General features: G+C 40.5%; 2 protein-coding genes across 8 annotated transcripts; one reads left to right on the plus strand and one right to left on the minus strand.

Moving 5' to 3' along the window:
- Window positions 1-66: 66 nt before the first annotated feature.
- On the minus strand, window positions 67-25305 carry eif2ak1 (eukaryotic translation initiation factor 2-alpha kinase 1). 7 transcript variants are annotated; one of them, XM_081601128.1, is made up of 17 exons: window positions 25170-25305; window positions 24926-25089; window positions 20244-20411; window positions 20026-20162; window positions 19565-19608; window positions 19389-19488; window positions 19200-19280; window positions 15826-15906; window positions 12913-13006; window positions 12767-12815; window positions 12277-12655; window positions 11599-11707; window positions 11303-11409; window positions 2201-2315; window positions 2034-2113; window positions 1668-1904; window positions 67-370 (listed from the first exon to the last, which is right to left on the minus strand). In XM_081601128.1, the coding sequence occupies exons 1-17, from the start codon at window positions 25172-25174 to the stop codon at window positions 245-247; spliced, it is 2076 nt and encodes a 691-aa protein (XP_081457254.1). In that variant the 5' UTR covers window positions 25175-25305; the 3' UTR covers window positions 67-244. The 7 variants fall into 7 exon arrangements, with proteins under 7 accessions (XP_081457254.1, XP_081457253.1, XP_081457252.1 ...); XM_081601127.1 differs by having other exon boundaries at window positions 1671-1904; window positions 24926-25303; XM_081601126.1 differs by having other exon boundaries at window positions 24926-25303.
- Window positions 6413-9583, plus strand: LOC103482161 (ankyrin repeat domain-containing protein 61). Its single transcript, XM_008438139.3, has 5 exons — window positions 6413-6947; window positions 7128-7222; window positions 7416-7587; window positions 7699-7899; window positions 8779-9583. Exons 1-5 carry the CDS (start codon window positions 6720-6722, stop codon window positions 9229-9231), a joined length of 1149 nt encoding a protein of 382 aa, XP_008436361.2. The 5' UTR covers window positions 6413-6719; the 3' UTR covers window positions 9232-9583.
- Window positions 25306-25314: the final 9 nt, after the last annotated feature.

Consider the following 25314-nt stretch of genomic DNA (forward strand, 5'->3'; position numbering starts at 1 on the left):
AGAATGGGAGACTCAGGCTGAGAAATACATTTTGCATAGACACTAAAATCAAACTAAATATCACAGTGTTTTTGAAATACCTCAGAGGGTTTATTTAGCAGCTGGAAAAAAAAAGAAAAAGAACACTACCATCTCTAGTACAAGACACTTAAATGTTCACACATGCAGGCATTTGTATCAAGTCAAACCAAGTAAATTAGAGGCTCAATAAATTAAGTTTTAGACAATCTTGATGTTTTTAGGCTCAGGTTTTGTCCAGTTCAGTGAAGCTGACGGTGACTTTTGAGTTCTGAAGCTGACTGATCTGCCTCCTCAGCTGCATGATCTCCTCCTCCTGCTCTTCCACTCTTTTCTGTAAACCATGGATGACCTGAAAAAGAAGAAAATAAATATTACAACTGGTTGGTAGTTATTATGGGTGCCTTAGCTCCAAGTGGAACAAAGCACTGTTGATCCAAAAAAGATGGCACTTTTTTTGCATCACAGTTGAGAACTTGAAAGTAGGCTTGGGCCAGCAGTGATACTGGAAAGTAGATTATGGTGACACTTTTACTTTCGGTTTCAAGCAAAGGAGACCCAGAGGAGAGTGGGTCATGATTAAGGCAGACCAAACATTTGAACAGTGCCGCATGAGATTAAGTAATGTCAATATTTGGCCATTGCTGTGATATTAGAGTAGTAGTTGTGTAAATGCTGTTGCAGTGTCAAACGTACAGTATATATGGCATGTGAGAGCTACAGAATGTTTCATTATTTTTGGCAGCCTGGCTTGTGTGGTGACTAAAATGTGTAGGCTTCAGTGCTAAAAGTGTAGGAAGGTGATGCTGGAGCATTATGTATATAAGGCAACACATCTCTTAGTGATACACAGTAGAGGCATAAGCAAAACATAAAAAGCTAGTGGTAGCTTAGTAGTGCCTGCAGCAGAATGTTAATTAGAGATGGCACTCTTTGAAAGGAACCAAACCTTCAGGATCCGTTTACTTCAAAGTGCCATTCAAAGGATTCATTTTTGAAAAGGTACATTTTTCTAATAAGTCCATTTATCCCTAATACAGTTTTATATTAATTAGTTTTGTGGAAGTAGTTCACATAAGAAGTTCAATTATATGTATTAAGTTAAAACAAAAAAACTGACTGGATTTTATTTATTTGCCGTTTAAATAAATATAATTTTAAATGAAATAGAATCTTAGGTACTGCGATGTGTGCAGAGTCCTATCGTACAGAGAAAAGAGTCGTTCAAAAGAATCAGCTCGTTTCTGAACCTCACATCACTAATTATTGAACACCAGTGCTCAGTAGTGTATCCTAAAGAAAAAATGTCTCTGTGAGAGAAAAATGTAGTAGTAGAAATAGCTGTCTTTCAGCCAGCTGACAGTGTCCAGAAATAGTCTAGGAAGCGGGAATTCTAGAGAGATCTATATCTAGACTGACTGAACTTTCTCTGGCGCTTCATTTGAAACACTTTAAATGAACTGGATGATGGCACATGTATGCCATTTTGTAACGTTGTAAACTACTATGCCTTAATATCTGAATCTGGCCCAAACCTACTTCAAACTAAACACATATACTGTATACATATGCACTGTAATCCTAAACTATATCTGCATATTTTTCTGAAGAATTAAATGAATATTATTAGGCAGATATTTATCCCGTACTACCATGTCTTTATTGTGGAACAGTTCACTCTCCAGCAGCTGGCTGGCTGCTGGCCGAAGGCTGGGGTCTTTGCTCGTCAGCTTTACGATGTATTTAGTCAGAACTGGCCATCTGTGGCAGAAGGAGTCTGGAATTTTTCCTTCTCTCAGGTCCCCCAGGGTCCGGACCCGCTCCATCTCTGTCCCAAACGGATGGAACAGCTCCAGAGCCAAAACCCCGATGCTGTACATGTCTGACTGCAAGAGCAACATTTATACTTAGTGCTCAAAAAACAAAATGTGCAAAGAAGAATGTCTTTGATCTAAAACATAATCCATTCACAAACTATGTAATCACAACACAAAAAATGTAACAGTTCTAATTACCTTTGAATCATAATGAGAGCCTTTTAGTTGTTCTGGTGCAGCGTACACAAACGTGCCAACACCTGATGTATGGGTGGAACCTGAAAACACAAAGAACCAGTCAGAGGAAATGGCGCCATCTACTGGTATGTTGTGAGAATGTAATAAGACAGAGTTTAATAATTTACCATCACCAGGAGAAATTGTTCTTTTATGGTCATCTACTATCATATCCCTGCATGCCAATCCAAAGTCTCCAATCCGAACATGGCATTCATGACCGTGGAGGAAAATGTTCCTGGGCTGGAAAAACCAAAAGAAGGAAAAGTTATTAGGATTAGTTTACCATGTGATCAGTTGTAAAAGTGAAGAACTCCAAGGTTTCAGGGATAATTTTTTTTAACTTTGCTGCTGCTAACATATCATCTGCTGAGTTTGCATAATATGTAGGATTCAGTTTTTCAGAGAGAAAAAGTGAGACATTTGTAACCACTGAGACATGAGAAACACATTTTGAGAAATAATGAAAAAATAGTAGGATTGTGCAGAACTTTGACAAAAAGGATCTTATTGTTAGTTTTTTTAAAGTTGCTTAAAAGTTCATATTTTCAAGGCCTTGTAAATTTAAGATCAATTGATATAAAACATTACGTACATTTTTAAGCCCCTGCAAAAAGTATTCTCTACAATTTTAAGATACTGCAATACTCTTAAATTTTAAACACAAAACAGGATCTAAGTCTCTTTTCTAAGTCTAGTTAGATTTCTTTCAAATGAAAGTATTATTTCAGAGTGTTACCAACTTATGTAGCATATTTGTAAATCCTTAAATGAGAGGCCAGAGAAGTTTTTTTTAATTTTATAAAGTAGGGCTCCTCAGTCCGGAGCTCCACGTCTACATGTGGGCTTTAAGACGCTCCGCTGGGGGTTTTAATATCGTTAGCCAGAAATGATAAAGAATTCAGCAACATTTTAAAATAAATATAGTAAGAAATAAATGCTAGCCTCAGCAGTTTTACTCAGCATAGGAAATATTTTTGTGAAACAAGTTAACATAAAACGATTTTATTTAAGAACAACTCAGTCAGAAGAATAATTTAACCAAGACACATATACGTTTTGCATTTAGGATAAAAAATAAAATAAATAAATAAAAACTTCATTTGTCTGTAAATCTCTTCTATCCAGAATTCCTCAAGTGCCAGAGCTTTTGTTCAACCTTGGTTCAAATTCTGCAAAAAGAAAATCTCCTATTATGAACCTTTTGTTATTCAGACATTTATCTGATAATTCCAAATATAACCACCAGCTCAGCCCTATTCTGTACAGAACAGTCCAGCAGAAAGTGATGAACTGTTCACATGTCAGACAGATTTTTTTTTAGCTGATGCTGCATCCTTTGCTACAAATGATGAAGCAGTCACTAAAGGAATGCTGTTACTGCATTTCAGGCTGTTCAATGTTCATTTCTTTATTTAAAAAATAATTATTTGTTTATTTGAATCTTATAAAATAGATTTTTAAAATTGTATAATCCAATTAATCATCAGAATAAACAAATAGTAAAATAATGGATAGTTCCAGCCCCAATTTTTATGACAAACATTCATGAAAATGTTGAAACAAAAAAGGAGTTCGTCCACCAATTAAATTAAAAAAATAAAATAAAAAAAAAAAAGCAATATTGAAAGTTTTTGTCAAGCAGTAACTATAAAAAGCACAATTATCAGAAACCCCTTATGATGGAGACTAACTTTGGATCTGGCGTTCCCTCGCCCGGACGCGGGTCACCGGGGCCCCACTCTGGAGCCAGGCCTGGAGGTGGGGCACGATGGCGAGCGCCTAGTGGCCGAGCTTTTACCCACGGAACCCGGCCGGGCTCAGCCCGAAGAGGAGACGTGGGTCCCCCTTCCAATGGGCTAACCAACTGTCGGAGGGGCCAAAGGGGTTGGGTGCATTGTGTTACGGGCGGCAGCCGAGGGAGGGGACCCTGGCGGTCTGATCCTCGGCTACAGAAGCTGGCTCTTGGAACGTGGAATCGGAGCTAGTGTACGAGGCTGAGAGGTTCCGGCTAGAAATAGTCGGCCTCACCTCGACGCATAGCTCTGGTTCTGGAACCAGTCTCCTTGAGAGGGGCTGGACATAGTTCCACTCTTGAGATGCCCACGGTGAGAGGCACCTGGCAGGAGGGAGCATACTTGTTGCCCCCCATCTTGGCGCCTGTACGTTGGGGTTTACCCTGGTGAACGAGAGGGTAGCCTCCCTCCGCCTACGGGTGGGGGGACGGGTTCTGACTGTTGTCTGTGCTTACGGGCTGAACAGCAGTTCAGATTACCCACCCTTCTTGGAGTCCTTAGAGGAGGTACTGGAGAGTGCCCCTCCTGGGGACTCCCTTGTTCTACTGGGGGACTTCAACGCTCACATGGGGAATGACGGTGAGACCTGGAGGGGGCGTGGTTGGGAGGAACGGAACAACACTGTCATCTCCACCATGGGCGAGGAGTTGATGACCTCCCGAGTTGAGGTCATCAACTCAGGAAGTTGTGGGCCGGTGGGTAAAATGCCTCGGAGACCTCCTCAATCCCACCAACATGCCTTCTGTTGAGGAAGCTGAGCCTGGGGACTCCGGGTTGGGCTCTCCAATCTCTGGGGACGAGGTCGCCGAGGTGGTCAAAAAGCTCCTCGGTGGCAGGGCCCCGGGGGTGGATGAGATCCGCCCAGAGTTCCTTAAGGCTCTGGATGTTGTAGGGTTGTGTTGGCTCACGCGACTCTGCAATATCGCATAGACATCGGGGGCAGTTCCCCTGAATTGGCAGACTGGGGTCCCCTGACCGGTCCCCCTGTTCAAAAAGGGGGACCGGAGGGTGTGCTCCAATTACAGAGGGGTCACACTCTTAAGCCTCCCGGGTAAGGTCTATTCAGGGGTCCTGGAGAGGAGGGTCCGTTGAATAGTCGAACCTCATACTGGGCCCTTTAATACGGGCTGTCAAGTCCCTGTATGACCGGTGTCAGAGTCTGGTCTGCATTGCCGGCAGTAAGTCAGGCTCGTTTCCAGTGAGAGTTGGACTCTGCCAAGGCTGCCCTTTGTCACCGATTCTGTTCATTACTTTCATGGACAGAATTTCTAGGCGCAGCCGAGGTGTTGAGGGGATCCATTTTGGTGGCCTTAGGATTGAATCTCTGCTTTTTGCGGATAATGTGGTCCTGTTGGCTTCATCAGACCATGATCTGCAGCTCTTGCTGGAGGGGTTCGCGGTCGAGTGTGAAGCGGCCGGGATGAGGCTTAGTGCCTCCAAATCCAAGGCCATGGTCTTGAGCCGGAAAAGGGTAGAGTGCCTTCTCCGGGTCAGGGGGGTCGTCCTGCCTCAAGTGGAGGAGTTTAAGTATCTGGGGATCTTGTTCACAAATGAGGGAAGAAGGGAGCGGGAGATCGACAGGCGGATTGGGACAGCGTCTGCCGTGAAGCGGGCGCTGGACCGGTCCGTCGTGGTGAAGAGAGAGCTGAGTCAAAAAGCGAAGCACTCAATTTACCGGTCGATCTACATTCCCACCCTCATCTATGGTCATGAGCTTTGGGTCATGACCGAAAGAACGAGATCACGGGTACAAGCGGCCGAAATGGGTTTCCTCCGCAGGGTGGCTGGGCTCTCCCTTAGAGATAGGGTGAGAAGCTCGGTCATCCGGGAGCGACTCAGCGTAGAGCCGCTGCTCCTCCACGTTGAGAGGAGCCAGTTGAGGTGGCTCAGGCATCTGGTAAGGATGCCTCCTGGATGCCTCCCTGGTGAGGTGTTTTGAGCATGTCCCATCGGGAGGAGGCCTCGGGGAAGACCCAGGACATGCTGGAGGGACTATGTCTCTCGGCTGGCCTGGGAACGCCTTGGGGTTCCCCCGGAGGAGCTGGAAGAAGTGGCTGGGGAAAGGGAAGTCTGGACCTCCCTTCTGAAGCCGCTGCCCCCTTTGACCCGACCCCGGATAGGTGGCAGAAAATGGATGGATGGATGGATGGATGGATGGATGGATGGATGGATGGATGGATGGATGGATGGATGGATGGATGGATGGATGGATGGATGGATGGATGGATGGATGGATGGATGGATGGATGGATGGATGGATGGGTGGGTGGGTGGGTGGATGGATGGATGGATGGATGGATGGATGGATGGATGGATGGATGGATGGATGGATGGATGGATGGATGGATGGATCATCAGAAACACTGCAACAACAAGAGGAAACTCCTCTGGTGGGTGTCAACAGCCTCCATCACAGGCCCCGAACGTAGCCTGGCTTATCAGATGGGGCTGGGCCGCAACGGCAAAGTTAGGTCAGAATGACTAATAGTCATATAGACTAATCTGCAAATAGTAGGATTTGCAGATTACTATGCAAATAGTAATCTGCATAGATTACTATTTGCATAGATTAATGCAAATAATCTATGCATTAATCTATGCAATGCATAGTGTGTTTGCATTGCATACACACTATAGTGCAATGCACTTGCACTATGCAATGCACTTGTATGTTGTGTTTGGAGAAGTGTGTACCAAACACACTTCTCCAAACTTCTCCTTCTGTGTACCAAACACAGAAGGAGAAGTAGTTGATGAGAACACCAAACACATGGAGGAGGAAGTTGATGTTGACATTTCTTTTTAGATTTACTCTTTACTATGAAAAACCAGAATAACTAGAATCAAATCAATGGAAGTCTTAAAGAAGACTCTCGATGCAGTCAGTCTGCAATCCTCCACCATGGGCGAGGACCAAAGCAGAGATAAGAGAGATAAAGTTATTAAGATTTACAGAAATGAATTCTACACTGCTGTGCTGGATGAAGATGTTAGAGGAATAGAAAACATGGTAAAGAAGTATGGGAGCAACAGTCAGATAGAGATACAGGACGGTTCATCAAGAGGAGTGTTCTGGAAGGTAAGGCCCTTTTTTGGAAATGGCTTCTTAGAGAAACAATTTTAAACTTAAATTAACAAGTAGCACCTTAAAAAGGCTAAATGCTAGCAGGAATGTTGGAACTACATGTTTAATGCTTGAAAATAAAACAAAGGTGGCTCATGCACACAGCTGGTCCATGGATGTCTCTTGTTGCGTTAGGGATTTTCTATCCTTCCCCTCCACCTGGCTGCTACCTACAGAAGAGTCCACAGCCTGCAGAGTTTGCTGTCAGCTGGAGCTGATGCTCAAGTCAAGTGTGTACAAACATCCCAGATACAGGTTTACAAGTTTACACACGTTGCGACCAGAACCTGAGAGCTGCTGTGCTCTATCATATTTTTTACACTTCCTGTTAAGAGAGCAACCATAAAAAACGAAACAAAACCACAAAGTCCTGACAGTGAGCGCACTGGTCTGGTTTTGGAACCAACTATGCTTATTCCACAGGGACAAGCTGGGTCGGACGTCGCTACATTTAGTCATCATCAACTGGCCGATCACCACGACGACCCGGATAAAACCTTCCTCCAAGTTCTGGGCAGCTGTGGAGAGAGCAAGCAGGCAGGCTGAAGCCTGTTTACAGCTGCTCTGTGAGCACGGAGCTGATGTCAACGCGCAGGTGAGGTCTAACACGTTCTACGCAAGTTCTGAACATGAAATAAAAAAATTAATAAACAATGACATTTTTAAAATAGAATTTTGCCTATGTTGAATTTTTGTTTCTTACTAGATAGATGATCAGAGTCAGCAAACGCCTCTCCATCTGTCAGTGCGTTACAGAGCGCAGTCTGCTGTGTGGCTGCTGATCAGCTGCGGCGCCAACGTGAACGTGGTGGACAGCAGTGGAATGACACCTCTGCACATGGCAGCATCAATCCTCCATCAGGACATAGCATCTAATTTAATCAACCACGGAGCTGACGTCAACATGGTTGGCATTTACTCACACATATCATACCTTTAAAAAAGTCTTAAAGGGGCGGTATCGTGTATATTCCAAGCACATAGTGCTATTTTACAGCATAACCACGATGTTGTGTATGTCATACATGACCTCTCACAGCCAGTTGAACAAGGTGGGTGGCACTGACTAACTCTTTCTTTGGTTACCTAGCAACAACCTTTTGAGATACTTTCTGGAGCAGCAGTTTCGGCTGCCATGCTGCATAGTTGCTTAAAAATAATAAACAAGGGTGTTGAGTAAAAACTGGATAAAACAGGAAGGTCACGACCCTAGTATGGCAGTATTTCAGATATTCAAACCAAAAGACTAATCAATAACTATCAATATCAACTGGTATTAAACAATTATATCGTGATATGTTTTTCAGCCATACCATCAGGCCCCAAGTTGGCCTCTGTCCCTTTAAGAAGCTCCTGCTCTTTCACTCCACCTTCAGCACATCATCTTAACAGTACTTCTCAATATGCTTTTTACATCTCTTCTTGGGAGGGCTGGGCTGAGAAGTAGTTGGGATGATAAACTCTGCATATGTGAAGTTCCATCATGTGTTTGCTAATTGCTGCTGCTGCTAGTCTGGAGGAGCTGATTGAAGGTGGTGGGGGTGAAGCTCAGCTAGAGACTGCAGCTCAGAGGAGGAGATTTGTGAAAGCAAATATTTAGGCACCCTAAATCTCCCATGTTTCCTCAAACATTCATAAAAGAATCAAAGCAACACCCCAGATATGTTTTAACAAGGAAATGACATTGTGACATGACGTAAAGCTCAAAAAGGTTAACTTTACATTATATCCCCCCTTTAAAGAATGCTGTGTTCAGCTATCTATTGAATGAAACTTTGTTTTTCAGAGGATGCATCACTCTGGGAACACTCCTCTGCACCTCGCTGCAGTTGCAGTGATGACGAAAGCAACCAAAGTCCTGGATGAAGACGTGAGCTGCGTCTCTGAGCTGCTGGAGCGCGGAGCAAAGCCAAACATCGTAAACGAGGCCTGCATGTCGCCATTCCACCAAGCGTGCAACCTGGGAAACGAGCAGCTGGTGGACCTGCTGCTGAGATACGGAGCTGGTGTCAACAAGCTGAGCGCAGCAGGGCAGAGCTGTCTGTTCCTGTTCCTGAACCACACGCCTAACATGAGGAATGGCTCCCTGCTGATCAAACTCCTCACCTTGAGCGCTCCGCTCATAGTCTGCAGCCACGACGGCCGCTTACCCTCCATCTTAACTCAGCCACGCTTCTTTAAACAGAGAGAGCAACTGATCCAACTTACCCAGCAGCCAAAGACACTTCGCGATATTTGAAAAAGTAATATTTATCTGAAACACATCAGAGGGAGAAAGGAGGAGCTGAAAAAAGTTCTTCCTGAAAGCTTGTACAACTTTGTCTTCAACCAATGGGAGATCCAAAACCTTTCGTTTGTGACAGACAGTGAAGAGGCGGCACAGCAATTTGTATGAACCTGAGCTACAAGATTTGATCCATTCAGCTGAGATAAAATTTAATGCCTTGCTAAAGTATTCCTCCACCTTAGAGATTTTCACTTCCCGTCACATTAAAAACACAAACTTCCTTGAATTGTATGCTGAGCAGTACATAACTAAACTGGAGGACAAATTCTAAAAAACTTTTTTAAATAAAATATCTAAACACCGAGGTGTGTTTCTATTGAATCTGTTACTCTAACACAGGAGTCTGCAGCCTTTACAAACTAAAGAGCCATTTCTCCCCTCAGATAAACAAAAGCTACTTAGAGCCAAAATATGTTATATAACCTTCGCTGAAAGGCAAACTTAAATGCTTTAATAAATATCAATCATAGGAAATGCGTGGTCGTTCTTAGAGAATCCTGATTTTGTTTCTGTTTTTTGGCTTCAAAACAACGAAAAACAAAACATTAAAAAAAAAACTATGCATTATTCTTCTACGGGAAGATAATATTGTAGAAAATTATGTAAAACATTAAAAAAAAAGATTGTTTCCAAGATAATAATGAGAAATAAATAATATTACTGACAGCTGTGTCATTTTGTTGTGAAACTCAAGGTAGAATTGATTAAATACTGGGAAACAGTTAAAAAAAAATTACAGTTGTTACATCTATATTAATTTTTTTTTTTGTGCTGCACCTTTGTGTTAGCCAAATTTGTAAAGAGCCATTGTGGATGTTACAAAGAGTTACTTTCAGCTCACAAGTCGCAGGTTGCAGACCTGTGCCCTAACGCATCTATTAAGACTCCATTACAGCCACTTACCTTCTAAAGTCACAGAATTAAAAAGAAAACAGAGTACCTCAGAGAGTACTGCTGGCAAGGAAATTGTTGTTCTCATGGGGAGGTAACTCACTCTGTCAGAACAAGCAGTTCCTCTCCAAAACAGCTGGTGCTAACAGTGATGTGTGCTCAGTTAGGTGTATATCTATTCAAAGCTAAACGTCTCATGGAGCTCTGAGCGACGCATCATCCACAACAGGAATGAGTCAGACTTAGAGCCAGTCAAGAGGCCAGTGGCACCTCTGGATGAGTTGCAGAGATTCATGGCTCAGGTGGGAGAATGTGTCAACAGGACAGATAAAAGTTAATTCCAATAATGTCACAATCCCTGCACCCCACAAGAAGTGTAACTAAACAGTTACTTCTTCCTACCACTTTTCAGACATGTGTACATGGGATTTTTGTATTTATGTATATTGTTGGGTGTGTGTATGTAGAAGGGTATGTATGTATGTATAGATGTGTTCATTAGAAAATTAATTTGGGTCTGCATTCCTTTAAAGTGGATGTATTGATTGATATAAATTTACTTACAAGGGTTTATTTTTTCTTTTTCTTGTACATATGTTCAACTGTGTGTGTGTGTGTGTGTGTGTGTGTGTGTGTGTGTGTGTGTGTGTGTGTGTGTGTGTGTGTGTGTGTGTGTATGTGTCTGTGCGTATGCATACATATACAGATGCATAGATTCATATCAGTATTGATGTGGATATGCTCAAGGCAATGGTTATGTCTGTAATGAATCAATAAAATAAAATCAAAATCAATCAAATAATTGCAAAAGGCGGTTCAACAGAGTATTGACTAATAGAGGAGCTGTAGAGAAATCCCAACTCTACTCTGTATTTTCTATAAAACAGGTCCATAAAACAAGCATCATTCTCCTTCCACCTCAAAAGCAAAGCTTTTTGTTGGTTTATCTCATAACTTTGCAGTAAAAAATTACTTCATTTAAAATCTGTGGCTGTAGTGTGACAAAATGTGGAAATTTTTTAAAAAATTGTCTACACATTTGTGGACAATTTCCAGATTTGCTTTTGCAAAACAATTAAAGGTGTTAGAAACCTAAATGAATAAGATGAGAAATAAAATCGATCGCGGTTACCTTCAAGTCTCGGTGCATTATTCCTCTGGAGTGAATGTATTCGACCCCGTGAAGAATGTTCCTCAGCAGGTTCAGTGTGAGTTCAGCATCAACACAGTCATAAGGAGCTGCAGACACAAGAAGAAGACGGATATTTAGACCATTTTTATACCAGAGTGCAATTGAATTGAAGCAAAAATATTTTATTTCCCAAATGGCAATCTGGAAATTGTTCAAAGTAGAGAACTCATTTCAAGTTGTATCAATATGAGGAAACTGCGTTTTTGGTGGACTGCAGAGAATGTAAAAACATTTACATGTTGGGATGTGTTCCTCTTGTGGCCTTGAGTTCCTTTCAGAGATCCAGTCCTTTAGTGAGCGCTCACACAGCTGCATCTGGATGTACAGCATCAGGTGGAACTGAACCTGCACATAGACAAAAAAAACTAATAATAAATAGGGATATACTGATCCACTTTTTCATTTCCGATATCTGAGCTTTAGTGTCGACGGATACCGATCTGTTTTGACTTAATTCAGCCGTTTTGCACTAGTACAGCACACTGAAATACATCAACAGCTCCACTAGTTTGGCCAAACATGTAAAAACAACTTTAATATATTCAATCAGTGCAAAAAGGAGCAGAACAACCAATGTAAAATAAACAATAAAGAAATAAAGTAATAAAATCAATAGGTTGGCTACCTTGGTCAAACATTAAAAAAATAAACTAACAAACCTTTCTAATGGTTCAGTAAGTGCAATTAGGAATTCTAAATATAAAGTAAGATAATACAGCATGACGCTGCTCAGAGCACAAAGCACAGAATTAGACTGAATAGATCTGCTCATCTGATTGTTTTCATAATATGGGAACCGATACAAATATTAATATTGGATCAGTGCATCTCTATTGTTTATGTTGTTTTCCTTACAGAAAAATTGGGGAGAAAAAAAAGACAAAGTAGTGGTTATGAGCCTTTAAAACACCCACATCTTTTCTGTGGGTGTGGATTTCAGCCCACTGCTGATGGTCCTTGTCAACATAGGAGTTGTTGTTCAGCTCAACGCTGCTTCTGCTAGAGTCCTCGTCCAACATGGCCGACCGATCCCAGCCCATGGCAGGACACTTGGAGCCGTTCCTGGGCTCCCCCTGTCCCAGGAACACACAGGGGACGTAGTTCTCCGGGAGGCGGAGCACCGTCTTGGGACACACCACCTGGCAGTCCTGGGTTGAGACTAACGTTCTGATTGGCTGGCTTTCCATTGGAGGTCCTTTAGCACTGGAAGCAGCACCAGTCTCTCCTTGACTGTGGCTTTGGAAAACTATAGAAGAGCTGCTGCTACTACTGTTGTCAAGGCTGTCATCGAAACTGTGAATGAAACAAAAAAGATATAAAGCACAGGAGGTGTACTGTCAGTTAGGGACAACCGCAGGCTAATGTAAATAAAGGATATTGAGAGAACATAATGACTAATCGCACCCATCTTTTTGTCCAGGGGACTCCAGAGCAGGAAGGTGGGACTCAAGATCTACAATAAAGGAGGTTATCAAAGCCAGAGTTAGGACAGATCCGTCTAAATCTTCTCTCGTTAATATTGGGTCAACTTGTTCATGATAAAGACTCACGGACGGCTGGCTGAACATGTTCCATCCATGCTGTGTGATAGCCCACGATGTTTACATGCTGCAAGCTAGATAACACTTTGACTTCTCTTAGGACCTAGAACACACACAGGGGCCTGGTTAGATTAAAGCCCTGCCATAGATCTGGAAGAAATGTTAAACTCAAACATTTCTTTTGAAACAATTCAAAAATAAAACCTCCATCTAAATTTGTAGCTGTGTGCCTGTTCAATGGGAACATTTCAAACTTGTTGATTGATTTTCAAAGCTTAAACATGATGACAATAAATCACAGATATAACTGGTTTGGTTCTACAGTGTGTGGTGTTCAACCACACGGCTAAGACAACACACCACACACAGATATGTTTCACTCACCAACATTCAGATGACAGTCAGGAAATCTCACAAAGTCTCAAAATCAAATGTGAGTTCAGGGGAAATAAACATGGCCGACTGAGAAGAAACAACGATGATAGTTTGTGGACTATTTGTAAGAGAAAAAAACACTACAAAAATGATGCTGGTTAAAGAAGTGATGCTCTATAGATTATCTTTATAGTATCCCAGTAATCAGAGCGTCCTTGAGATTGTCAGAAGAGGAAAATTGGGTCAAACGTTAAAAATCAGCATGAAAATCTGTGAACCAGGCATTAGAAATACGTCACCTTCCAAAAGGATTCACACCCATTGAGGTTTTTTTAAGATATTTTGTGAAAGACCCACACACAGTTATTTTAGTTCATTATTGTTTAAGACTTTTACAAACAAAATTGAAAAGTGTGCTGCTCTAACCCTCTGGGTAAAGTTTTGTTGGACTACCATTTGGGACATGCCTCTACCAACTTTGTCCATCTAGCCCCATTTAAACATTTATACCAAATGTTCTTTCCAAAAAAAAATAATGTTTTGTGAAACATTTTTAAAGTCAAATCCACATGACAATTCTGAACTACTTTGTTTGGTCTATTAAATAAAGCCCCAATACAATACAGTGGGGAAAATAAGTATTTAGTCAGTCACCAATTGTGCAAGTTCTCCCACTTAAAAAGATGAGAGAGGCCTGTAATTGACATCATAGGTAGACCTCAACTATGAGAGACAAAATGTGAAAACAAATTTGAGAAAATCATTTTGTCTGAATTTTAAAGAATTTATTTGCAAATAATGGTGGAAAATAAGTATTTGGTCAATAACAAAAGTTCATCTCAATACTTTGTTGTATATCCTTTGTTGGCAATGACAGAGGTCAAACGTTTTCTGTAAGTCTTCACAAGGTTGGCACACACTGTTGCTGGTATGTTGGCCCATTCCTCCATGCAGATCTCCTCTAGAGCAGTGATGTTTTGGGGCTGTCGGCGGGCAACACGGACTTTCAACTCCCTCCAAAGGTTTTCGATGGGGTTGAGATCGGGAGACTGGCTAGGCCACTCCAGGACTTTGAAATGTTTCTTACGAAGCCACTCCTTCGTTGCCCTGGCAGTGTGCTTGGGATCATTGTCATGCTGAAAGACCCAGCCACGTTTCATCTTCATTGCCCTTGCTGATGGAAGGAGGTTTGCACCCAAAATCTCACAATACATGGCCCCATTCATTCTTTCATGTACACGGATCAGTCGTCCTGGTCCCTTTGAAGAGAAACAGCCCCAAAGCATGATGTTGCCACCCCCATGCTTCACAGTTGGTATGGTGTTCTTTGGATGCAACTCCGCATTCACTTTCCTCCAAACACGACGAGTTGTGTTTTTACCAAATAGTTCTACTTTGGTTTCATCTGACCATATGACATTCTCCCAATACTCTTCTGGAACATCCAAATGCTCTCTAGCAAACTTCAGACGTGCCTGGATATGGACTGGCTTAAGCAGGGGGACACTGCAAGATCTGAGTCCCTGGCGTCGTAGTGTGTTGCTGATGGTAGCCTTTGTAACATTGGTCCCAGCTCTCTGCAGGTCATTCGCTAGATTCCCCCTTGTGGTTCTGGGATTTTTCCTCACCGTTCTTGTGATCATTCTGACCCCATGGGCTGAGATCTTGCGTGGAGCCCCAGATCGAGGGAGATTAGTAGTGGTCTTGTAGGTCTTCCATGTTCTGATTATTGCTCCCACAGTAGATTTCTTCACACCAAGCTGCTTGCCTATTGCAGATTCAGTCTTCCCAGCCTGGTGCAGGTCTACAATTCGGTTTCTGGTGTCCTCCGACAGCTCTTTCGTCTTCACCATAGTGGAGTTTGGAGTGTGACTGTTTGAGGTTGTGGGCAGGTGTCTTTTATACTGTTAACGACTTCAAACTGGTGCCATTAATACAGGTAATGAGTGGGGGAAAGAGGAGCCTCTTAAAAAAGAAGTTACAGGTCTGTGACAGCCAGAAATCTTGCTTGTTTGTAGGTGACCAAATACTTATTTTCCACCATTATTTGCAAATAAATTCTTTAAAATTCAGACAAAATGATTTTCTCAAATTTGTTTTCACATTTTGTCTCTCATAGTTGAGGTCTACCTATGATGTCAATTACAGGCCTCTCTCATCTTTTTAAGTGGGAGAACTTGCACAATTGGTGACTGACTAAATACTTATTTTCCCCACTGTATACTAAAGTTTGTCATTTCTGAGTAAAACTAGAAATAAACTATGCACTGTGAGGCAGTGTTGTGGTCAAGACCACCTAACCCGAGACCAAGACGAGACCAAGACCAAAGCATATCGAGACCGAGACAAGACCAAGACTTTTAGGGTCCGAGACAAAGTCAAGACCAAGACCGAGGGAAGTTGAGACAGAGTCAAGACCAAGACCAGCGCCCCGCTCTAAGTGATACAATAAAATGTGAAATATGATCCAAATTACTTCTCAAATTGACCTAAAAGATCCATATTCCCATAAAAACCCCTAGATATTAAATACTTAATAAATTTTACCAATATTAAAAGCAGAACAAACTCTTTGTTCTGCTTTGGTTCCATCTCTGTGCTACAATCCGCGGTGGTCTCGTGCCATCCCTAAAAAAATAACAAAACCATTAAACATAGCACCATTCTCTCTCTGCACCATTAAACATAGCAATTGAGGCAATGCCCTGACGGTAAATAATGCGCAACTATGAACCCTCACCAAGGAGCAACAAGCAAGAAGTAACCAACCATAAGATGCTCACCGTGACTGTTCTCACCCGCTCTCCCGCTACATGAAGCCAGGTAGTCTGACACCATGGCACACATTACAGCTGTCACTTTGAACGAAAACAATGAAAGAGTAATGTGCATGCTCTGCGTGCTCTTTCGTTCTTGTGTTTTGTTTATTTGTTAATTTAAAAAATATCAATGTACACAATTAAATAAAATCCTAATAGCTACTGCAGTGTACGCAGAACATTACAAGAACAAAGAACGATGTTCTGTGAGGTCGCCATACGCTGTCAGATTGCCATACGCTTAGCACGAACTCATGGCTATATCTGTCAGTCATCACCAAATAATTTTATTTAATCAGCAACATAGAATCATGACGTAGATCATCATACACTTTGTTATCAACATTTGTATGGCATCCTGACTTAGCAGTTAAGTAGGTTAATGAGTTTTACACAGGCGTGTGTTGTAGTTGACTGCAGCTGCAGCCAGACCTTGCTTTAAATACACTTTGAAACCATGACAACACATGTATATCTATACAGTTATCATTGAAAACAATTTAATGACTTATTTTCATCATAACTTGTTGCGTATGGTGAACTGACAACTCCTCTGAGGGTCGGACTTATTAATGCGCAGGCATGATACTCGCTGCATGTATGCTATTCTGACAGCGTATGGTAATCTGATAGAACAACAGCGCTCAGTGGCACTTCAGTCCTATTTTCTAAGTTAAGAGCCATTCAGAAAAATCGGACTGTTCCTGAATGTCACGTCACTATATTGCAGACTTTTGGACACAGTGTTGTCCCATATTTGCGACAAGTCAGTCAACACCTCCGCACAATAATTCAGCGCAGTGAGTGTCTTTTTTCATCACAAATGCTTATGTGTCTCTATAAAGCAAGCTTTGCTAACATCACGTCAACGGAGCTTACCTTTCTTTGAGCTACTTTTCAAAGTGACAAAAAAAGTTAGACATAGTCCCCACCGTCTGTGAAAGCGAAGCGCTGCTGAGTTAGCTGTGGCCATCAGATTTCTTATGATTTATGCAGCGCTGTTCTATTACTGACTATTAGACAGACATGTGCCGCTGAGAGAAAAACACTGCGCATGTCTCAGCGCCGCGTGCGAGTGAAAGGTGGTGCTAATTGGTGCTTTTTGCATCCACTGAAAACAAAGATGTTAACAAGTAAACTGGACAGTATGCTGTATGTTTAGTGATATTTTCACATTTGCGGTCTTGACCGGTCTTGAAATAAAATACCAAGTCCTCAGCGCCCGAGACCGAGACAAGACCGAGACCAAATGCGGTCGAGTCCGAGACAAGACCGAGACCATCAAAAAATGGTCTCGAGACCAAGACCGACCTCGAGTACTACAACACTGCTGTGAGGTAGTAATTGATAAAATTCACAATTACATTCAATAAACTTCAAATAATTATTGCAGCTGGAGCAAAAACACTTGATCCCATCCAAAAGGCAAGCAGACGATGTTGAGAAAAATTATTATTTTGAGTGTTTAACACAGTTTAAACCTTTTAGAACGAATTTCTTAAGTTTGAACAGGTTTGTGTTAGTGATTTAAAACCCGAAGAACTATAGGATCTGCAGGAGAGCCTCGGCTCAGACCCCTGGGGTCTTATCATTAAAGACAGGAGGTCATAAATTAACATATGCAGGAAGGTGGAGGACATTATCACTTGAATTACTCTGAGAAAGGGAACTTTGGTCGGTTCACGTAACCAGGATGAGAAGTCTTCCAGAACTAACATCTGACATGGTGCAAAAACTGAATATAACATAAAATGTTTTAAATCACTAACATTTAATTTGTAAGACATTTTTCTTAGTTATTAATAACATGTTTTGACTAAAATTCTATTATCTTGTTTTAGAATTAATTTAGTTAATGATGAATGTATTTGAAATTGTATTATTTCTGACTATATTAGAATCACATGAAAATGATTTGTTTAGTATTAGAAAATACTTAGGTTTATGGTGAATGAATGTCTTAATTCTTATTTGTTTCTAATTCCTAATTAGAAACAGGAATTGTACTTCATTATTTTCTGTTGATATTATATCTATTGCTTTTGGTTTGATATCAGGACTAAACTTTGGAGATGCTGAGTGCAGAAGAACAAATTGGGTTTTTGGAGAACTTTACATTGAATTAAAATAAAGTATTAAAGGTTTGTTCCTGGCAGAGCAGAAGAGAAACCAGAATTTCACAGCTACCTGTGAGGTTCCTGCATCTGTTTCTCTTTGCCCAGATGGCTGTAGAGCCACAGGAGGCCGGATACTGTTAAGAAAATAAATTTAAAATAAGTTAGTTTTAGAATTTATCATGACTTGATTGAAATACCATAATTATAGTTTTAAAATTTATAACATATTCTGACCTATTGATATATTTTACTGTAGTTAAAGCAGATTGTTTGCCAAGATCTTCTGATCTGCTCTTTGTCTGTTGGGAAACAATCAGTAGGAAGTTCTAGCTTTTCACACTGATTTGTGAAAGCCATAAACCACCATGAATTCGGAGAGTCTGCTTACACCTTATTTAACAAAAGGTGTTTGATCTTGCGACCAAACTGCGGGACTTTTTTCTAAATTTAAAAGGGCCAGAGATGTCTTCCAATTGGTCAAGTAGAGATACGCCTTATTTGAATACATTAAAGAGGAAAACACACCTACAGGTATAAAAGTTTGTGCACAAGGGAAACAATTCAGAAAAAAGCTGATTTATTTTACTTCTGCACCAGCTCTTTCTCCAAGGACGTCCTTGATATTTCTTTGTCTTCTTGTCTCAGGTAACAATGTTTGTATCTGTCTTTCTTTAGTTTCCTGTACTATTTTATATTTTCTTCTGATTGGATTAAATCCTGTAATTCTGTGACGTCAACACGCATTGTTGTGTTTTTGTCCCCGCACGTGGCCACGCGAGAAAACCCGGGATCAAAAGGAAGTATCAGAGCCAGAGTTTTGCTAAATTTACCAGTAATATAAAAATTCTTCCTTAACAACGACCAAACACATAGATGATTTCAATCCATGTGTAAAGATGAAAGGAAAAAAAAACACCTTTTGTTGAGTAGGGTGAGGTATATTACATTATAAGTGATATAATGCAGTTTAAATCTTGAAGCCGACCTTCATGCAATCCTCCTTGGAGACTCTTTTGATGAGAATTTTCTTCACAGCATAACTCTGACCATCTAGTTTGTTCACAACCTACAAAATGATGATCAAGAAATCACAGTGACAATTACATTAAAATAAATTAAATTTGAACATGAAAAAAGTTTTTAAAGAATTTGAAAGAAATGATCAGCGTAATACCTTAAAAACATTTCCGTATGATCCTTTTCCAAGCCGACATATTTCTTCAAACTCACTAAGATAGCGTGAAGTCTGGGCTTGAAACAGCCCCTCCTTTGGCCTGTGGTCAGATCCGGCTGTTAGAGCGCACAAAAAACAGCTTGAAAGAAAAACAAAAATAACTCTAGACACGTTACCTTACAGCTGGGTTATGTGGATTAGTGCCAAGACATTGTTGGCCCTGTGAATAAAACGAAAGTAACAATAAATTAACCAATTTGTTAAAACAGAACTTATTTTCTTCCCCCCAAAGTGTCAAACACCAAATCCACAACTTTATTAAACATCTAAAAGTCCTTAACACCTTCATCTTCCAGATATTTTGTCACAAACTTCAATGCATTTTATAAAGTGGCAGAGCAACACAAAGTAGCTGCATTTACATTCCCCACAAGATTTACAGCAAACTGTGAAATTACAAATAACTCAGATGTGCTGAACAAAAATCCACTCCAAATAGTGTTTACATTCTTATTTGTGAACAACAAACAATTCCTGCGATGCTTTGTGTCGATCACATCGATTTCCAGTAAAGTACATTAAACTCTGCTGTTGTGATGAGACATTATGTGTTCGTTACAAAACTGCTAAACTGTACCTGTGGATAGAGCGAGGAGCTGGCGGCGTTAAGTAGCTCAGTGAACGCTCGGTTGTGCTGGAGTCTAATGGTGCTGAATTCATCACTGATAGCCAAAGGTGACAGAAGGTTCAAGGCTGCCAAACGCTGGCCAATCACTGTCAGAGGAGAACAATTCAAATAGAATAGCTTATGTGTAGCTTAGGTGTATGAAACATGAAGCCTGCTGAGCGGCTTACCTTTGAACAGCATCCGCGAGCGCGCTGGATTGCTCTCGTAGACGCAGCACAGGTGTTCCAGCAGCGAGCCGAGAAGAAGGTGATTGGGGATCGCAGAGGCAAACTCTTGGATGGATGGGTAATGTCTGCCGGCCATCAGGAGCTCACAGTTACTCTCCGAATCTGAAGCTGAGCACACACACAACACACACACAATGAATATTCATTAAAAAAAAAAAAAAAAAAAAAAAATCTGTTCTTTGGTTAATATTTGGAACACAGTATACTTTTAGTTTAGCCACATACCTTTTTCAATTGCTTTTGCTATCATTTCAACAATGTTTATGTCTCCTAGGTCCATGTTTGACAATGAAAGCTTTAATGATTCTTCCCTCTGACTGCAGCACATGAAGTGAACTCATCTTGTTTTTACATAAGGGAGCGCCCAGCAGTCAGGCTTATCTGCTATGTCCAGTGGAGACCAGCCCACCCTCTCTTCAACACGCACGCACGCATAAGCCGAGACGTACCAAAAAGGGAAAGGGGGTGGGGGGTTAAGGGGGCTAGTGAGGCACTCGCTTTCTCCTTATAATGCAGAATGTGTGTGTACGTGTGTACCAATTGAGTGTGTCTTGAAAGTTTTACAGTACAGTAATAAGTAAACAGAGGCACACAGGTAGCAAAACAAATAAATAAATAAAAAATTTAAGTTAAAAAAATAGAGGCTGCTCAGTAATGTCAAAATGTATGTAAACATGATAATTATGATCAAGTAAGAACAAACATTAAGAAAAAATTAAGACGTTTGATTCAATTCAAAGATACTCTAGACTAGCGGTTCTCAACGTGGGCGGTACCGCCCCCAAGGGGGCGTTCAGAGGACGCCAGGGGGCGCTGGGATGCCTTTGGGGGGCGTTTAGTCGAAGGTAAACTTTACACCTTAAATGTACAACAATGCCAGTTTAGACTTTGAGCAACTTGGTAAAACTGTATTGTGTAACATTAAATCATGCTTGGCTGCAACTGTATCGATGGCAGCTCTTCTTCTATTCAGTGTTTGTAGCTTCTGTTAGCTTCTTGGCGCAGCTCCGTCCTCCTGCTACTGGTAGCAGAAATCACGACACCCTCACTGTGTATCCCTCTGAACAATGAACCCATTTAAATAAAGAAATCAAGAAATCACTCCATAGGTGATACCACGAAAGAGAGGGTTCATTTTATAGCGTTAACACTGTAAGTGATCCGGTATGAAACGGGGTTGATAGAACAACACAGCACTGTTAAATTTCAATAGTCAGAATGCAGAAATTGTTTCCGTTGTTTTAAAAGGTTTATGTCAGTCTGCCTTTTCCCCATCGATACGCTTCCCTACCGCCCTGCACCATACGCGGTAAAAAAAAAGAAAAAAGAAAAAAAAGAAAGCGCACATTGCGCAAAACTTTGAAACAGGAGAAGCGGGACATGAAACGGAGCGACGAACTAGATGTGAATTATGGCATAAAAACAGAGAATTCGATGCTGAACAGTGAAAAATCGACACATGATGTGAAACACATGACGATTAGTCGGAGCTGCATTTGATGAGTGAAGCGTCAATAAATGATCAAATAAATGTAGCAACAGGAAAGAAACTAAATGAATCAAGAGAGGATAATACTAATCAAATGAAACTAAATGGAAATGAATGAAGAACAAAATGCAAGAATAAACTAAGAAACTAAAGTAAATACAGAGGAATAAACTGGTATGGCAAGACCTTTCGAGCAATAATTAATACAGAGAACTGTATGGAAAGAATAAACAGACACTATTTCCAGATAAAAGGTAAAATAATATTGTTGAAATGTCATGGGTTTGTTGAGACCACATCTAATACTGAGAATAAATATATCTTACAGACCATAACAGTAAATAACTTATCACTTATTTATATTTCATGTCAATATTATTTTTCATGTCAGTGTTATGAGGCTGAGACTCCATGACACTTTCAATTTGACTCATTAGGATTTGATTAAGAACCAGATTTGTTCTTTGTAATTTCTGTCCAGTAAAACTATTAATCTATAATCAATAGACAGGTCTATATAGAGATATAATCCATGTTTCTGTCTCATATTTGTATGGCATTAAAAGGACCTGGAACTTTTGTTTTTCCACTGAAAGCTCTGGTTTGCACAATAAATGCCATGAGGGTGAAGTTTTATGGATGATACTCTGATGTCCCATTCTCCTGAAGGCAGCACAGAGCTGCACCACCAGAAACTGACAAACACTGAAGAGAAGAAGAGTTATGATTAATGTAGTTACAGTTCTATCCATGTTTTAATGTTGCAGAGCTCAGTCGTTTTGCAAATAGTTCAAAGTTTAAACTGGCATGTTGTATATTTTTTATTTGGTCATTTTGTGGAATATTTAACAACTAGAAAATGACACAAAATAAGAATTTTTTTTTCCACTCTGATTGGCTACTGTTAGGCCTACAAATTTTAACTTGAATGTTCATTGCATTTTTTATAGACGCCTGTGAAAATAATTTTTATTCCCATGACTTTTTTGTTCTCTGGGAAATTATTTTTGATGATAAATACAGAAACAAGCATAAAAATCAAAACATCTATAATAGTGATAGTAATATTAATGATAAAATAATGATCAGTGCAAAGTAGCCTACAAATTCTTTGGTGGGGGCGGTGAGGGACCTGGATAAAGGGGGGCGCTGGGCCAAAAAAGGTTGAGAAACACTGGTCTAGACCAATGAGAAATTAAATGTCGTCATCACTCATATCGTCCAAGTCTCTTCTAAGAGGCTTTGTGGATTGAATGCTGTGGGCAGGAAGGATCTCTAGTAGCAGTCAGTCTCACAACAAATATGAAGAAGCCTCTGACTGAAGACAGCCTCACAACTATCATGATATCCTAACAACTCCATCTGCAAGCAGCAGAGACGAGATTCCACAGTAGCATCTTGGATGACATCATCAGTTCATGGAAAGCTCTGCTAATCCTCCTCATTTGCTTTTGCCACTCTTCTTTAAATCTGTGCCTGGTCACATGGTTAGAAACCCGGGCAGATAAACATTGGAGTTGGGATATGACGGTTTGATCTTCCTCCTTCTCCCTCTGCTCTGAATCCTCAAAGTCTCTTTTTCCAATTCCTCTGGGAACTGAGCTTTTTGAGGTGCTTATCAGAATTGTAAAAACTATACCTTGTTGCCATGGTTAGACATAATTGTCCAAAAGTAAAAAAAAAAAAAAAAAAATGAAAAAGGCTAAAATTCCTCAAGAGTTTTATTGCATCCAAAAAAAAGTAACAAAAGTCTATACAAAGAACAAGTCAGAGCTGTTAAAACATGCTGACACAATGAATGCAATGAATGATGAACACTTGAATATTAAAAACTCTTCAAATTGTGCTTTTAATATTTGTTTCAAAAATACTATTAACTAGTATGGAAACCAGTACAAAGAATGGGAATGTAGAAAGTTTTTTTGGTCAGTTTAAAGGAGTGATGGTTACGGAGTGTAACACCTGCTGAGAGGAGCATCACCTGGGAACGCTCCTTTGTCCATCTGGATCACTGGAGGATCCATCTGGATCACTGGAGGATAAATCTGGATCACTGGAAGATCCATCTGGATCATTGGAAGATCCATCTGGATCACTGGAGGATAAATCTGGATGACTGGAGGATACCATTTTGATCAGTGGAGGCTTCATCTGGATGACTGGAGGAGGTTCTCATAACGGTACTTCAGCCACAACTGAACAACAGCTGTTTGGCTTTAAATTAAACAGCAGCTATAACTGTATATTTACTTGTTTTGAACTTTATAAATACCAAGATACAGTGGTACTGTTGCCATCACCATGGAAATCTCATTACATAGCAGACATTACACCCAACTGCAGACTGTTGGTTTGGAATAATAATCTCTAATCCTTTACCTAACCCTGTACTGAATAACAAAAAGCCCAAAGTGTGTCATGAAACGAGACAATAAAAAAAATTTTTAAAAATGAAATCATACGGATAAGCTTAATAATACTGGAGAAAAAGAGGATAAACAGGATAATGTTCTTCATGAGCTTCAATTACAGGCAGTCTAGTCACACATAAAAATATGCACAACTTTGGCAATTATAATCAAGTAATTAGTCAATATGGCCTATAAAATTCCTAATATAGATAGCTCATTAACCATAATGAATAACACTTATGCTGTAAAGTTGTTTGTGTGGATGCCATTTTTGGGCAATATATATCTACGTTAATTATTTTATCACCTCTGACATAGTAAATTAATTTAAAAATATACAGAAAACAGGTCATAATTTCCCTAACAGTTAAAGATTAGAGCTTGCACCTTAAAAAAAGGTAATAGCTGAATATTAAAGTTGTGATTATTTACTCCACAAAAAATATGAATTAATTAAGATGATGCATTAAGAAAACTGCACAACACATTTGTTATATCAACATTAACTATTATATTTTAAATGTAAAATATCTTCAATTAATTCATATAATCAAGTAAGGTCATAGTGATGTCTCATGGGTTGCAGCTAGCCTCGCGAGATCTGGAAAAGCTGCATCAATGAACATATTTTTAATTTTGATTGTACCAGAAGATCTAAAAATGCGATGTAAACGAATTATTCGTTAAAATTAAACTCTTGTTAAAGAAGCAAAGATCCTTACTGTCAAACTGGACCTCTTCGTCCTCTTCGCTCGCCAAGCTTAACAAGCTAATGCTGCTCTCAACCTGCTGTCTCCGGACAGATCTGAGGTTCCGGTGGACCAACAGGTTGCTAGCGCTGCCAGAACATTCCTCAGAGCGTATCAGACCGTTGTCTGGCGTCGAACTGTACATTTTAAACGTGAATAACAAAAAAAATTAAACTAAACCATTTTCTACAGTGTTACCAAATTCTCAACGGCTAACCTCATGTTAGTCGCTAACTACGGAGAGAGAGTCGCTTTTAAAACTTTTACAGAACTTGTCAGAAATGAAAGCTGTGGGAAGTCCCTTGCGTCCCCTGTCAACTGTCAGCCATGTTTGAGGAGCAGCCGGCTTAAAGGGACCGTCA

The sequence above is a fragment of the Poecilia reticulata genome, chromosome 19, assembly GCF_904066995.2.
Source record: "Poecilia reticulata chromosome 19, P_reticulata-male-v2, whole genome shotgun sequence".
Lineage (NCBI taxonomy): Eukaryota > Metazoa > Chordata > Actinopteri > Cyprinodontiformes > Poeciliidae > Poecilia > Poecilia reticulata.

What these genes read in the sequence shown, in the direction of transcription:
- LOC103482161 (XM_008438139.3), top strand. Translation starts at nt 6,720, where the DNA reads ATGGAAGTCTTAAAGAAGACTCTCGATGCAGTCAGTCTGCAATCCTCC. An exon ending in GGAGCTGATGCTCAAGTCAA is followed by an intron (nt 7,223 to 7,415) that starts GTGTGTACAAAC and finishes CTTATTCCACAG; the next exon opens with GGACAAGCTGGGTCGGACGT. An exon ending in ACGGAGCTGACGTCAACATG is followed by an intron (nt 7,900 to 8,778) that starts GTTGGCATTTAC and finishes TTTGTTTTTCAG; the next exon opens with AGGATGCATCACTCTGGGAA.
- eif2ak1 (XM_081601126.1), bottom strand. Translation starts at nt 25,097, where the DNA reads ATGTACAGTTCGACGCCAGACAACGGTCTGATACGCTCTGAGGAATGT. An exon ending in TCCCCTGGACAAAAAGATGG is followed by an intron (nt 12,656 to 12,766) that starts GTGCGATTAGTC and finishes TTTCATTCACAG; the next exon opens with TTTCGATGACAGCCTTGACA. An exon ending in TCCACACCCACAGAAAAGAT is followed by an intron (nt 11,708 to 12,276) that starts GTGGGTGTTTTA and finishes GTCTATGTGCAG; the next exon opens with GTTCAGTTCCACCTGATGCT.